General features: G+C 40.9%; 1 protein-coding gene across 1 annotated transcript in view; it reads right to left on the bottom strand.

The window, feature by feature from the left end:
• ANAPC1 (anaphase promoting complex subunit 1) overlaps positions 1–13,572 on the bottom strand; it is a 98,772-nt gene extending 85,200 nt beyond the window's left edge. The window contains exons 1-10 of the mRNA XM_062209850.1: positions 13,336–13,572; positions 11,861–12,097; positions 10,706–10,867; positions 7,854–7,905; positions 7,556–7,656; positions 6,911–6,993; positions 4,788–4,861; positions 3,248–3,393; positions 2,838–3,058; positions 1,918–2,127 (exon numbers count right to left, since the gene is read on the bottom strand). Of these exons, the coding sequence (XP_062065834.1) occupies positions 1,918–2,127; positions 2,838–3,058; positions 3,248–3,393; positions 4,788–4,861; positions 6,911–6,993; positions 7,556–7,656; positions 7,854–7,905; positions 10,706–10,867; positions 11,861–12,073 (1,262 nt within the window). The 5' untranslated portion in view covers positions 12,074–12,097; positions 13,336–13,572. The remainder of the gene's footprint in view (positions 1–1,917; positions 2,128–2,837; positions 3,059–3,247; positions 3,394–4,787; positions 4,862–6,910; positions 6,994–7,555; positions 7,657–7,853; positions 7,906–10,705; positions 10,868–11,860; positions 12,098–13,335) is intronic.
• Positions 13,573–13,830: the final 258 nt, after the last annotated feature.

Raw genomic sequence — 13,830 nt, 5'->3', positions numbered from 1 at the left:
CATGTCCTACATGAAGGATCTCTGTGAGACCCCAGTGGAAAGAAGGGGCCATCAAAGAAGGATGTACTTTTCTCTGAAGGAAGGAGAGAACTTCCAATTTGCTTAAGGTCTTATCTAAATATGGACAGAGTTTGTGGACTCAAAAGGCTTCCCATAGCCTTAGCAGCTCAAGTCAAGAGCCTCAGGTGATCACTGATGTCATACATAAGAGTGTTAATTGTTAAATTAACAACAGCAGTCACTGCGCACTTATTCCCCACACAGGACCTCTGTCCTCAATGAGTTGTACTATGAGAATTAACTGTAAAACTTGTCCTCAAACAGTTTTTTATAGTTTATGTGTGTATGTGTGTGTGTTGAAATCATTGAAATCTTTACTTAGTATAGGGTTGGTCTTCTGTGTATAAAGTTAATTGAAAACAAATCTTAATGGAGAACGGGATTGGGGATGGGAGAGGGAAGAGGAGGTGGAGTGGGAGTGGGGGTGGGGGTGGGAGGGTGGGTATAGTAGGAAGAATCACTATTTTCCTAAAGTTGTACTTACAATATTTGTGCTCACTAAATAAAAGGGGTTTTTTTGGGGGGAGGGGGAGTGGTAAACAGTCCATTTGCCTCCTATACTCACTTCTTAATCTTTATCTCCTTGTTCTAGCCTGCTTCACCACCACCACCAAGAAGTAACTAACAAAGAGACCCAAAGTCACCAGCCCACCCCTATCACCACACCTCCTCCACACAAACCTCCCACTCTCCAACCTCCACCTTACACTGCAAAACCAAGGCCCAGAACCAGCACAGGCTGAAAATATCCAACATGGCTGCTGACTATGTCCCCATATCAACCCACAGCTAATTATAACAACATTATAATAAAATTACCATTGCTGACATTCCTACTCCCAAGAAATATTATGATACTTCTGGGACTTTGTTAAAAAGGGGAAAAAATGGAAGGTGTTGGAGTTGGCATTGTGGCATAGCAAGGTAAGCTGTCACCTACAATGCCAGAATCCCTTATCAGAGCTTGGAACTTCTGGCTTTGGCCTGGACCAGCTCCAGCCCCAGCCCCAGCCCCAGCCCCAGCCAGTGAGGCCAGTGAACCAGCAGTTGGAAGATCTCTCTTTCTCTACCCCCTCTTCAAATAAATGAGAGAGAAAAAAATAAATAAATAAAAGGTGGTACTCAAACCCCACTCCAAACATCATCTTCTATAAATTTTCAATTCTTTTGCCCTCTCAAGATCACAGAAAAGGGGTAATCCCAACACCTGCTGGGTTCCCTCTTGATTGTGTATTCTCACTTTGCAAATATATCCTATACTTTCACTGTATTGTATTCTGCTGCACCTTGCCTGTGCCTTGTCCTTAAATTTCTTCCTGCACTGGAGACATGGACTCAGCCATCCTACAGCAAATTCACTGCACCACGGTACCTCTTCTCTGAGATAAACTCTGTTTAAACTCCTCTCTGAACACTTGACCAGCACCAGGCAATCCTGGCACCTCCTTCTTCTTGGAATGCTCTCTCTTGTTTGCTCTACAATTATCTGACCTCTCTTGCTTTGCCTCACTGCAGAAACTCTGACTCTTTTTACCTCCAAAATTTTAAAAATGCTATAAAACCCTAAATTTCCTAATCTTCCAAAAATTAGTTGTTTATCCTCTAAACATCAAACACCTCAAATCTGATAGCTTATTATTACTAAATAAGGAAGAAACATCAAGTGGCAAAACAGTATTTCTATGATCACTTTAATATCATTAACATCCTTACTGAAACTGAGGTGGCCTTAATACATATCTCTATATATTCTGAGGGGTATTAACACATATTATATTATAATAAAGCTTTCAGCAAAACACCAAATATTTCCTCCTAGCACATTTTTCTTTGAATATAAAAATATGTACTCCAAACCTTATATTAGTGATCGTTTCTGTCCACAAATGGTCAATGCACAGCTCAGGAACAATTGGCTCTGTTTCTGGTGCAAGAAAGGAGCCATTGGAATTACTGGTTGGAGAATGAGAAATACTGTGTCTCTTTGGAGACTGATTATGGCTTGAAACATTGAACCTTTGCACTCCTGAAAAAGAATGCACTCCTAAGGCAGGAGAATGGGCACGACTGCAAAACAAACAGAGGAGAACAGAGTGTGTGACACTCAGCAATGCCGCCGTAGGTCACATACCTTCCGAAAATTCTACACACAGAACATTCATGGCACAATCCCAGTCAGAAAATCCCAAAACGTTTTTAAAGGAAGAACTATTTAAACGGTTCATATTGGCATACTTTACAGTATTCTATACATTTAGAATGCTTCTTAAAAGAAGAATTAAATTAAAACTGAGAATTAGTTCACTTTCTTCCTCAAAAAATTACTTTTATTGCTTAAAAAGGTTTAATCTGTGTTCCTGTATAATGATATACCCACCAAAAAATTATGTCCCTGTCACAATTACCACTCGATATATATACAAATATATTACCAGAGATACATAGATACAGTTAACAAAAACAAAAGAAAAACTAATATAAATTAAGAAAAGAATATCTAAATATTTTTAGAATTAATATTCATCAATAGGAATGAAGCAACCCATCTTAGCACAAGCATAAGCAACTTCTAAATAGGACTCAGCAAAGAAAAGTGACACAGCCAATTTGGAAGCCTTCGCAAAAGTAACACAAATAGGATAATGGCTGTGTTCCCTAAAAAACCACCCAGGAGCAGTCTAACTTCTAAATTCTAAATCCTTCAAGACATAAGACAAAGCTTGCAAAGGTTATCTTTTCCTTGGGCTGTCTTATTTAAAACAAGGAAACACTTCCACCTGAGAGCTGCCATGTTGGAAATCGAAGGTGAGCGGGAGTGCAGGCTGGGTGATGAGGTTGAACGGCTCTGGCTGTGAATGGAGGAGTAATTCTGGAAAGGGGAACCCACGGGAGAATCTCCTTTGGAGAGGCTTCTGAGGTGTGCCGTGAGGGAGCTGCTGGTGGCCGCGTTCTGTGGGGTTCCCCCCTGTTCAGAGAACTTTAAAACAGCATTCTCTTCCTTAAGTCAAATGAAGAGAAGAAAACACAAAGATAATCATTAGAACAAAAGGGCAATTTCCTTGTGAGAATGCAAGGTAGATGCGATATCTCTTTTTCCTAAAAAGGTCAATCTATTTCACAAATGATTCTTCCAAAAACACGGGAAGGTGTTCAGGATTCACTGCCCGTTGTGTGCCTTTGTCCTTACCTCTGGCTTGACTCTCCGGAGAGTCCACACAGAATGCACATTCTGAACAGAGTCATAGGTCATTACGATGGAGGGGTCAATGTTAAGGAAAACAATTTTCACTGCTGGATCTACAACATAATGCACCCGTGTCGAACCAAAAAGACCTTAAAAATAAAACAGAAACAATCAGATACACAACAATGAGCTTCACAAGACCCATCTTTATGAACCAAGTTCTTAAAATTCCACAAGATAAAAAGAAACCAAGCCAAACAAAGCACAAAGGACATCATTATCTCACGTAATTAACTGATTTTTTAAAAATTTACTTTGTATATCTTCCTTAAAATATATTAAAGATGAGAGCATTACAAGCTTCGTTTTCAAATACATGCAAGTACACTTTAAAGATTTCCTCTGACGCCTCATCAAATTCAGCAGCCACAGGTAAGCGGTCCACGACTCTTTCAACAACCAACCTATTTATAAATTGTACCCAACTATCTGCCAAGTTTAACTTCCTTACTGGTCCTTTTCTTCTGTATGAAATCTGTCCTCTATAACAACTATTCAAACAGTAATGAACAGTACACTACTGTTTCTGCTTTACCATCAACATGTGCAAAGTGTTTTCATACTGAGTTCAGCTTTTACTTCTACTGTTTGATGGATTAGTTTCCATTGCCTTACTTGACAGTTTCCTAAATGTTCCCCTCCCTGTTAAAATATTGAAAACTCGTTTCAAGTGGTCACTTTATAAAAAATTGCTTTATTACTTTACAAAGAAATAAATTAAAATCACTCATAATGCCACCATCTTAAAATACCTACTATTAATGTTTTTCTTTCTGCTTTTATCATTTTGTTTTTGTATACACATATACATATTCTGTAACCTTTTACAAAGTCAGAATCGTACCATGTTTCAGTTTTGGGCCTTATCTGACATTATGAAAGAGGAATTCCTGGGGTCACTAAGCACTTTCAGAAACATGACCAGTGTTGGTTGTATGCCATTTAATCACAGGCTCTAACATGTTTACTTAGATTGTTTGCAAACATTAGCAGTATAATATAAAATTGTCAACAAGCTTTTTCATAAAAGGCCAAACAGTAAATAGTTTAGGCTTTATGTCCAATAAAGTCCCAGTACATTATGTTATTACAAGCAAGGATAGTAAAACATTAAAATTTACACAGTATAAATGGTTCCTACTTTTCATTAAAAACAAACAACAAAAAAAATTCTTCAGTTCATCAAGTATTACTTGTTTACTTAATAATTATTAAGAAACAGAATCATCTAGAGATTGGGAATTCTGCCATTTATTAACCTATTTATTTGCATGCCTTATTTTTACTAAAGTAACTGTTGGTTAATACCATGGTATACAGAATGTCTTGCTTTAATATGAATTACTTTCATAATAAAAGTTATAAAATATTTAAATTACATTATTTTTCTAAGACAAGTCAGTTTTCATAAAAGCTTTTTCAGTTCCCCTCCCGCCTCCCAAGTCAAAAAAGTTTATGTAAAAGAAAATAAAAATGTACTTACCTCCAGATTTACAAACAAGTGGGGTTATTTCATCTAGTGGGTGCAGCATGCTGAACATGGTGGGTAAAGGTTCTCTAGAACAAACAAACAATCACCAACACAAGACTATGGGTTTGCATGAATTTTGCACCTTCCTTGCAAAGGAGTATCTTCTCCAGATTACACAACCAACTAAAAGCCTACCATTCCAAAAAGCAACTGTCTAAACTTTATACATACTGTTTTGAGTATTTCATTCCTAGAAATCTCTCCTCTCGTTTAAATAATCCCATACCCACTCAGGGGGGAACCAATATAGCCCCGAGAACATCTGAAAACAGCTGTCATCACAGTATAGAACCACCAGAGCAACAGTCTTCACTTCTGGACCTCAGTATCTATGCCAGCTAAGAAATTTAGCTTCTTACACACATTCATAAAAAGTGCACTTAACCAAAAAAAGGAAAAACTTCAAACAAAAGCCTGCATTTTTAAGTGATTTTTTAAAAAGAAAAAAAGCTTTCTTTTAAAACAGAAAGATTAAAAACCTATGTCATTTTTAAAAAATTTAGCAAGTATGTACCTCCTGTACCACACTATAACAGGAACTACATGTTTCTGCCTTTCAATGAGATCACAATCTATAGGCAGATAAGGTAAGCATATTATCAATAAGCATCTACCATTTACTGTGAACCTAGTATGTACCAGGCCGCATGTCAAAGCTTATATACACTTAACTTGTTTAATTTCTGCATAAATCTTACCAGGTAACAGATCAATGACAGTATGTATCTTTTAACAGAGGAGCTAAAGCTAAGAAAGCTCTAATGAGGGGCGGGCATTGTGGCGCAGCGGGTTAACGCCCTGGCCTGTAGCACCAGCATCCCATATGGGCGCTGGTTCTAGTCCCAACTGCTCCTCTTCCAATCCAGCTCTCTGCTGTGGCCCGGGAGGGCAGTCGAGGATGGCCCAAGTCCTTGGGCCCCTGCACCCAAGTGGGAGACCTGGAAGAAGCTCCTGGCTCCTGGCTTCGGATCAGCGCAGCTCCGGCCGGTGCGGCCATCTGGGGAGTGAACCATCGGATGGAAGGTCTCTCTCTCTCTCTCTCTCTCTCTCTCTCTCTCCTCTCTCCCCCTCTCTCCTCTCTCCCTCCCTCCCTCTCCTCTTTCTGTGTAACTCTTTCAAATAAATAAATAAATCTTTAAAAAAAAGTTCTAATGAGCCCAAAGTAATACAACGAAACGGCAGAGTTAAGAAATGAATCTTATCATTAATCTATCTGCCTGTTCAATTTTTTTTTTATTTGACAGGTAGAGTTATAGACAGTGAGAGAAAGAGACAGAGAGAAAGGTCTTCATTCTGTTGGTTCACTTCCCAAATGGCCACAACGGCCAAAGCTGTGCCAATCCGAAGCCAGGAGCCAGATGCTTCTTCCCAGTCTCCCATGTGGGTGCAGGGTCCCAAGGACTTGGGCCATCTTCTACTGCTTTCCCAGGCCATAGCAGAGAGCTGGACTGGAAGAGGAGCAGCCGAGACTAGAACCGGTGTCCCTGTGGGATGCCAGCGCTGCATGCAGAGGATTAACCTACTACACCACGGCGCTGGCCCCCTGCCTGTTCAATTTTAATCCTGGTGGACAGGGAGCTGTGGATAATTAAGTGGCACGTGGGTAGAGTTCACAATGTACAATGAGGAAAAAAAAAAATTAGCACAGATCTCTGCTGTTAGCATGAGAATTAAGAGTAAATAATTTATCTCAGAACCAACACACAAAAGCTCAATTAATACTCTTAACTGGGTCAGCATTGTAGTACAGTGGGTTAAGCCACTGCCTGTGACACTGGCATCCCATATGTGGACAAGTGTGAGTCTCAGCTGCTTGGCTTCCAATCCAGCTCCCTGCTAATACACCTGGGAAAACAGCGGAAGATGCTTGGGCCCCTGCCACTCGTGAGGGAGACCCAGATGAAGCTCCTGGCTTTGGCCTGGCCCAGCCCTGGATGCTGCAACCATTTAATAGGTAAACCAGCAGATGGAAGAGATTCTCTCTCTCTGTCTCTCTCTCTCCACTCCCCGCCCCCAACTATATTTAAAATAAATAAAACTTAAAAAAAAAACTGCTAACAGAATAAGGCCAATACCTGGGTGGACCTGGAGGCACCTCATGTGAAGAACTGCTTCGTTCAAACAACAATCCATATTTAGTGGGCCAAACATTTGCAACCTATCATGTAAAGAGGAAAAGATAGAGAACCTATCCACTATAAAATGCTTTTAGGCAACATTACAAAACATTACATTTTCCCCCAATTTACTAAGAGTTTATAAAATAGCAAGATTACTATTTTTTTTAAATAATTTTAACAAGGAATTCTAAAAGAAAACCAAATCTAAGAAAGAGGAGTCCAATGTGAAATCCCTGTCAGTAGCCAGTATCAGTACCAAAATGACAACATGATAAAATTTAAACATTAGTACTAGGTTTAAGTGATAATGAGCAACAGGAAAATCACTATTATTCATATGCCTTATTTATAATATCAACAAAATTATTTCTTATATAAACTGACCAAAACCTCTCAGAAAACTTCCTTAAATAACTGAAGTTTTTAATGCAAAGGACAGAAAAATGCCAGTTACTAAAGCAGCCAAAATTCAGTTGTCATATTTGAGTAAAAAGTCTTGATTTCTGTAAAACATGAGACATAAGGCCTACCTCTAAAACCAGTTAATTAAAAATGTTCCCCAACAAAACACACAAAACAATCTGAAACACTCAAGTTTACCTGAAATGGTAAGGAAGCTATGTAATCCTTTCCTTCTATGCTGTGCATGTTAATACATGAGCTTTGCAATATACATATGCATTTTTCTACTTCGTAGCTACCTGAAAAGAAAAAGTATAACATTTATGGATTTTTCTTCCTAAAGAGTTCAATCCTAACAGAAGTTCTTTAATACACAATATAAAAATGCTTAGGCTTAACTAACCACTGTTTTGAGTGGCTACTTATTTTGAATTAAAAAAAAAAAAAAATCAAGAATCACCATTACCAGAAGTAAAAATTTCGAAAAGAAACTTACTGTAGGTCTTTTCAGACTTATCCTGTGATATAATGAAGTCACACCACAATGCCTAAAATCAAAACAAAATTGATCTAAATAATAATCTATTAATAGCATCTACATAATAACTTTGTTTCCTCCTCAGCGCAATATGTATACCATGGGAACAAAAAAAAAAAATTAGACTAATTAATGATAAATACTGTAAGGAAGGCTAAACCATGTACGTAATTGAGCTTTAGAAGAAAAGACAATCAAAAAACCTACCAGAAAGAAGCCTGTGGCACCACCTGTCTTAAACCCTGCATCCCTCACAAAGCTAAAGATTATCTGAAGAGTCCAAGTTGGCATTTATTGGCTCCAGGCTTACCAGTTGGTGTTACTCTTGACAGTCCCTAGACTCATTTTAGAAAAATATCTCCAAAGCCAGGAGCTTCTCCTGGTCTCCCATGCGGGTACAGGACCCAAGCACTTGGGCCATCCTCCACTGCCTTCCTGGGCCACAGCAGAGAGCTGGACTGGAAGAGGAGCAACCGGGACAGAATCCAGCACCCCAACAGGGACTAGAACCCGGGGTGCTGGCGCCGCAGGCGGAGGATTAGCCTATTGAGCCATGGCACCGGCCTAGTTCAATATTTTTTAATTGTACTGATGGTATGAAATACATTCACAATATTGTACAACCTTGCCACTATTCATTTCCAAAACTTTTTCTTCATCCAAAACAAAAACCGCACCTCTTACACAGTAACTACCATTTCATCCTCACCCCAGCCCTGGTTGACCTGTATTCTACTTTCCCTACGAATGTGCCTATGCCAGATACCTCATATAAGTGAATTACACATTAGTTGTCCCTTTGGGTCTTGCTTGTTTCCCTTAATATAATGTCTTCAAGGTTCATCCATGCTGTAGCACACATCAAGAATTCCATTCCTTTTTCTACAGTTGAATTTTTCCAGTTTGCATATATATGTTTTGCTTATCAGCTCTTGATGAATGTGTAGTCTGTTTCTACCTTTTATCATGAATAATACTGCTACAAACATTAGTGCCCAAATAACCTGTATGAGTGCCTGCTTCCACTTCTTCACCATATATCCTTAGAAACGCAATGGCTGGATCATGAGGTAATCCTAACGGAACATTCCACAGCAGTTAACATTCTCACCATCAATGCACAGGGTTCCAATTTCTGAACATTCTCATGAACACTTGATATTTTTCTGGTTTTTGGAAAATAGCCAACCTACAGTGATATTTCATTGTGGCTTTAATTTGTATTTGCCTAGTAATTAGCAATGCTGAGCACCTTTCCATGTGCTTATTCCATCTGAATATCTTCTTTAGAAAATGTTTGTCTTTTTGCTCATTTTTTAATTGGATTTTCTTTTTGCTGAGTTGTAGTTTTAATGGCACATTAACAGATGAAAATTCAGGAAGAGAAATATCCATGAGAAATGTGCTTCAATCTGAAGTATCTAAAACCTATACTGCACCTATTACATCTCAACTCCTTTTATGAAATCCCATCCTCAGGGGCTGGCATGGTGGTGCAGCAGGTTAAAGCCCCAGCCTGAACCGCCAGCATTCCATATGGGTGCAGGTCCGAGTCCCGGCTGCTACACTTCTGATCTAGCTCCCTGCTAACGTGCCCGGGAAAGCAGCAGAGAAAAGCCCAAGTCCTTGGGCCCCTACACCCACGAGGAGACCTGGAAGCAGCTCCTGGCTCCTGACTTCAGATCAGCTCAGCTCCAGCCGTTGAAGCCATTTGAGGAGTGAACCAGTGGATGGAAGACCTCCCTCTCCCTCTCTCTGTCTCTATCTCTCCCTCCCTCCCTCCCTATCTGTCTTTACTTCTCTATATAACTGTCTTTAAATAAATAAATTCTTTAAAAAAAATCCCTTTCTCTTGGTCCCTGAAATAAATATGCTAAGATCTCTTTTATCCCTGATATCTAAGAAATCACTAGCCCCCTTCACTTCTCCCTCAGTTTTGATTCACACTTGTGTCAACACTTTCTCCAAGACACCCATCTCTGATCTGAACTACCACAAACGAGTGTCCCTGACAAGTCTCCCTACGCTCCAGTCAACCCTACATGTTCTTTCATGTTTAGCAAGTAATCCACAGGGTGATAGCTTAGTGCCATGGTAACATTCTTTCACCCTACTGTATTAGTATTCATTTACAATTCTGGCCTGAATCAATTACACTGGAGTTTATAAAATGGTGTTCTTCTAATTCCATTGTTCCTTCTGTATGCATTAGCTGGCTTTCCTGTATAAGTGTTCCTCCGACTAATAAAGATGGATCACACATCTTCCTGAGAAGACACAGCAGATGCTTATTTCTTCCCTTTAATTACCAATTTTCAGAACACAGGTGTGACAGCCAACTACACTGGTTACAAGCCAGATTTCTTTTTTCTTTCTATCATTATGAGCTCAATTTTTATTTATCCAACATTTTTCAGTAAATTATAATAATCACATGTTAAAAATATTTTATAGCTTTGGTGTCTTATAAACTTTGGTTGATAACAACAAATAGAATACCCAAGAGCAAAGTGTTTAGAGTTTCATCGACAAAAGGTGTAAAAAAGTATAAAGAAGTTCTCTCTGTCTCTCTCTCTCTCACTATCCACTCTGCCTGTCAAAAAAAAAAAAAAAAAAAAAGAAGTGATGATATAGAAAATAAAATGAAATTATCAAATTTCCTGCCATTGTCTTCACTGTATGTTAGAATGCGCTATACCAACTGCTGGGATCATGATACTATTTTTATCATTTCTGCTCAATTTCATAACAAAAATTTATTTTTAAAAGAGTAACTCGTGAATCACACACTAAAATTCCAGTCAACTCACCTGCTGCACAGGACTGTCAACTGTGAACGCTTTATAAACTGCCAGAGCCTGGCTCTTACTTCCTTTGCTCCAGATCACCATATTTCCAGCCACATAGAGCTCCTCATCATAGTCCGCTTCTTCTCCAATTTCACTGACACCTTTCCTTAGCTGCCAGCTTTCCTTTAAAACCAACACACGAAGACATGTTCATGCACTCGTTTTTCCTTTTTCAGTGGTCTGCAGCAAGATTCATTTGCCTGTGGGGTAAAACTCAGTGCAACCCCAACTCTTAGAAGGTTTAATGCACTGACTAACAGCATATGTAGCTATGTATACTGTATATACACATACATACATACACACACACACAGGATTTCATGAACAAGAATTTACTCAAGCATTACCTATATTAAATGCTTCATGATTCTGTTACTATGCCAAAAATATAAACTAATGAAAATTACACTTTATCTACAGATCAACATGTGAAACCACACACTGAAAAGACTGTACAGGTTAGAGAGGGGACCATGAGGTGTACCAGGAATCCCTGAGGGAGTTTACATACAATGCAGACTTCCCTGCTTCACAGCTGCATATATACATTCACTTTCTTTCCTGGGTTCACCCATAAAATGAATGGAAAAGAAAGAGGTTTCAATTTCTAAGCACACAGACTTTCCATCCCTGAGATATTTTATCTCATAGGGAAATGAAAATTGAATGAAGCAGGAAGGACTGATCTCCCAACACACATGATCTCGTTCTCCTATTTTAAGAACTATTATGCTACCTTCTTCTGTGGCATTTCTTCTCTTCTCTTGAAACATCTAAGTTTCCTGCAGCAGGGACCACTTCTAATCTCTACCATTTAATCATCAAACAGCACAAAATCTGGTCCCCACATATGTAATGAAACAGATTTAAAATGAATCGTAATGATCGTATTAACCCTGACTCTATAAAATCACATGTCACACAGCATGTGTAAATAAGGTTATGATACCATAATACAAGAGTCTATTTTAGCACTGACTAAAACTGCCAAATCTTAACCTCTACCCTCTAGAAGTAGTGTCCTATTCTGTTCTCAGCTGCATCTTGATAACCTTAAATTACAAGTTGATTATATCACTCTCAATTTCAAAACTATGCTGGGGAACTTCATAGAACCTTTTGTTTCTCGTGGATTGTAACCTCCTGAAGGGATCCCACCAAGCCAGCGGCACCATCAGACGACCATAATTCAGAGGCTGGCTGCAGCTGGCGAAGCTGAAGGTTCAAAGCATTAGGGTGGTGCTTGCAGTGGTCTCGACCGAAAGGAACAAATTCCTGCAAATCCCCGGCTGCAATCATTGTTGCCTTTTCTTCATAGAAGTTCGACATGGGTTCCCAATATCAACATTATTTCTGTATGAATTCAAACACATTCTAATCAGTTTCTAGAGTTTATAATCAGTTTATTGCTACAAAGATGTCGATTCAACTGTGGTGGATACACAGAACTCCACTTGCTATAAACATCTCTACATTCAGTGAGTGACAGCTGGTAAAACTGACACTGTACAGTGCCTGTTCCGTCTGACACACACCTACAGAGCAGCATCGCAGCATCCCATTTAAAGCGGCAATCCTCCCAGACAGAAATTAAAACAAATATTTAACATCAGCACTATACACAGGTTGTAAAGTGTTTGAAACAAGACTCAAGATTAAAGCGGTTTAATTACATTTGACCTTGATTTCTCACCTCTTTCTGGCTACACAAACACCTCAAGGCCTCTGCAGTTCTATGCAGCTCCTGAGGAGCCCAAAAGTTATTTTACTATTTTATTAAGTGTTACCCCGGAGAAAATACATCACAAAATAGGATACACTTTTTTTTTTCTTCTTGCTAGAAATTAATCAGTGCTGAGAACACCTGGAACTAACAACATGCCTTCTAACTTACAACAAGACTTAAAAACAGATTCGGCCAACCTTCCCACGTTCTAACCGACAGCATAACCGACATAAAAAAATTTGTAACTTTATGCGACTTTAACTGTGCGATGCTGTGACATTATAACTTCGAGAGGACACCACAGAGTTACTAATTATCGAACGACTTCCCCAGCACACTATCTTTCTGTGTGGATTAAGGCAACGTATTTTATACTTCCTAAACTTCTATAAAGGTGGGGTTCGTGGCAGGGGCAACATACAGCGCTACACACGAAAAGTGCCATATTAAAACGAGAGGCTATAAATCAAAATATCGGCATTGCTTACCGGGTACAAAAGCTACCCTGTCAAAAGGAAGAGATCCAAATGCATACGAATGGGATTTTGAGTTGACACTCCACAAAAGGTCCCCAGCATCTCTGCGGGGCGGGGAAATTAACAGGCTAAGAATCTGAGTCTCAGAAAACCTGCCAGATTGGGGCAAGGGACCAGACTAGAGGCGGAGACCGCTCCGGGGACGCCGGCTTCAGCCCCACGAACCGCCAAGTGCACCCCGGAAATCCCAGCCCCTAGGCCGGGCGCCCCCTCAGGGACCTCCCCAGGCCCTCGGCCTCCTGCGTCACCGAGCGGGTGGGCCTCGGGGCGCGTGCCAGGGTCACGGCGCACGCGGCAGACTCCCCGGCGCTGCGTGCTGCGGGCCGCACCTGTGTTAACTCCGGACGCGTCAGGCGCGGCGAGCCCCGGCTGCTCCCGGGAGGCACGGGGGCCAGGGAGGCCCGAGGGCAGCGGCGGGGTCCGGCACGGTGACTCCTCGGCTGCCACAGCTTCGCACTCCGTGTCGCCTCCGTTGTCCGGAGGAAGGGGCAGCAGCAGCGGACACGACTGCCAACCGCAGACAGGCGTGCGGGGCGTTCAAACGGACGCGTCCATCTTGCTTTCCCGCCCTGCCTCGCGCCGGGGCGGGGCCGCGCGGAGCCGGCGCGTGCGCAGTGGCGGACAGACGGAACGGGGCGTGCGTTCGCTCTCCAGGCTGTGCCCCGAGGAGCCTGAACTCTTCCTGACTCTTTGAGTTTGGAGGTTTCGGGCTTGCGTGGCTTCCGCCTCGGGATCCCCGGTGGAGCTGCGCTCCTCCACGCCGGCGGGTAGAGGGCGAACGAAGTTGCTGCTTTTCTCGGTGTGCCCGCTTGCTGCCACCCCTC

Source organism: Lepus europaeus, chromosome 13 (genome assembly GCF_033115175.1).
Source record: "Lepus europaeus isolate LE1 chromosome 13, mLepTim1.pri, whole genome shotgun sequence".
Classification (NCBI taxonomy): Eukaryota; Metazoa; Chordata; class Mammalia; order Lagomorpha; family Leporidae; genus Lepus; species Lepus europaeus.
This window is presented reverse-complemented; position numbering and strand designations above follow the sequence as displayed.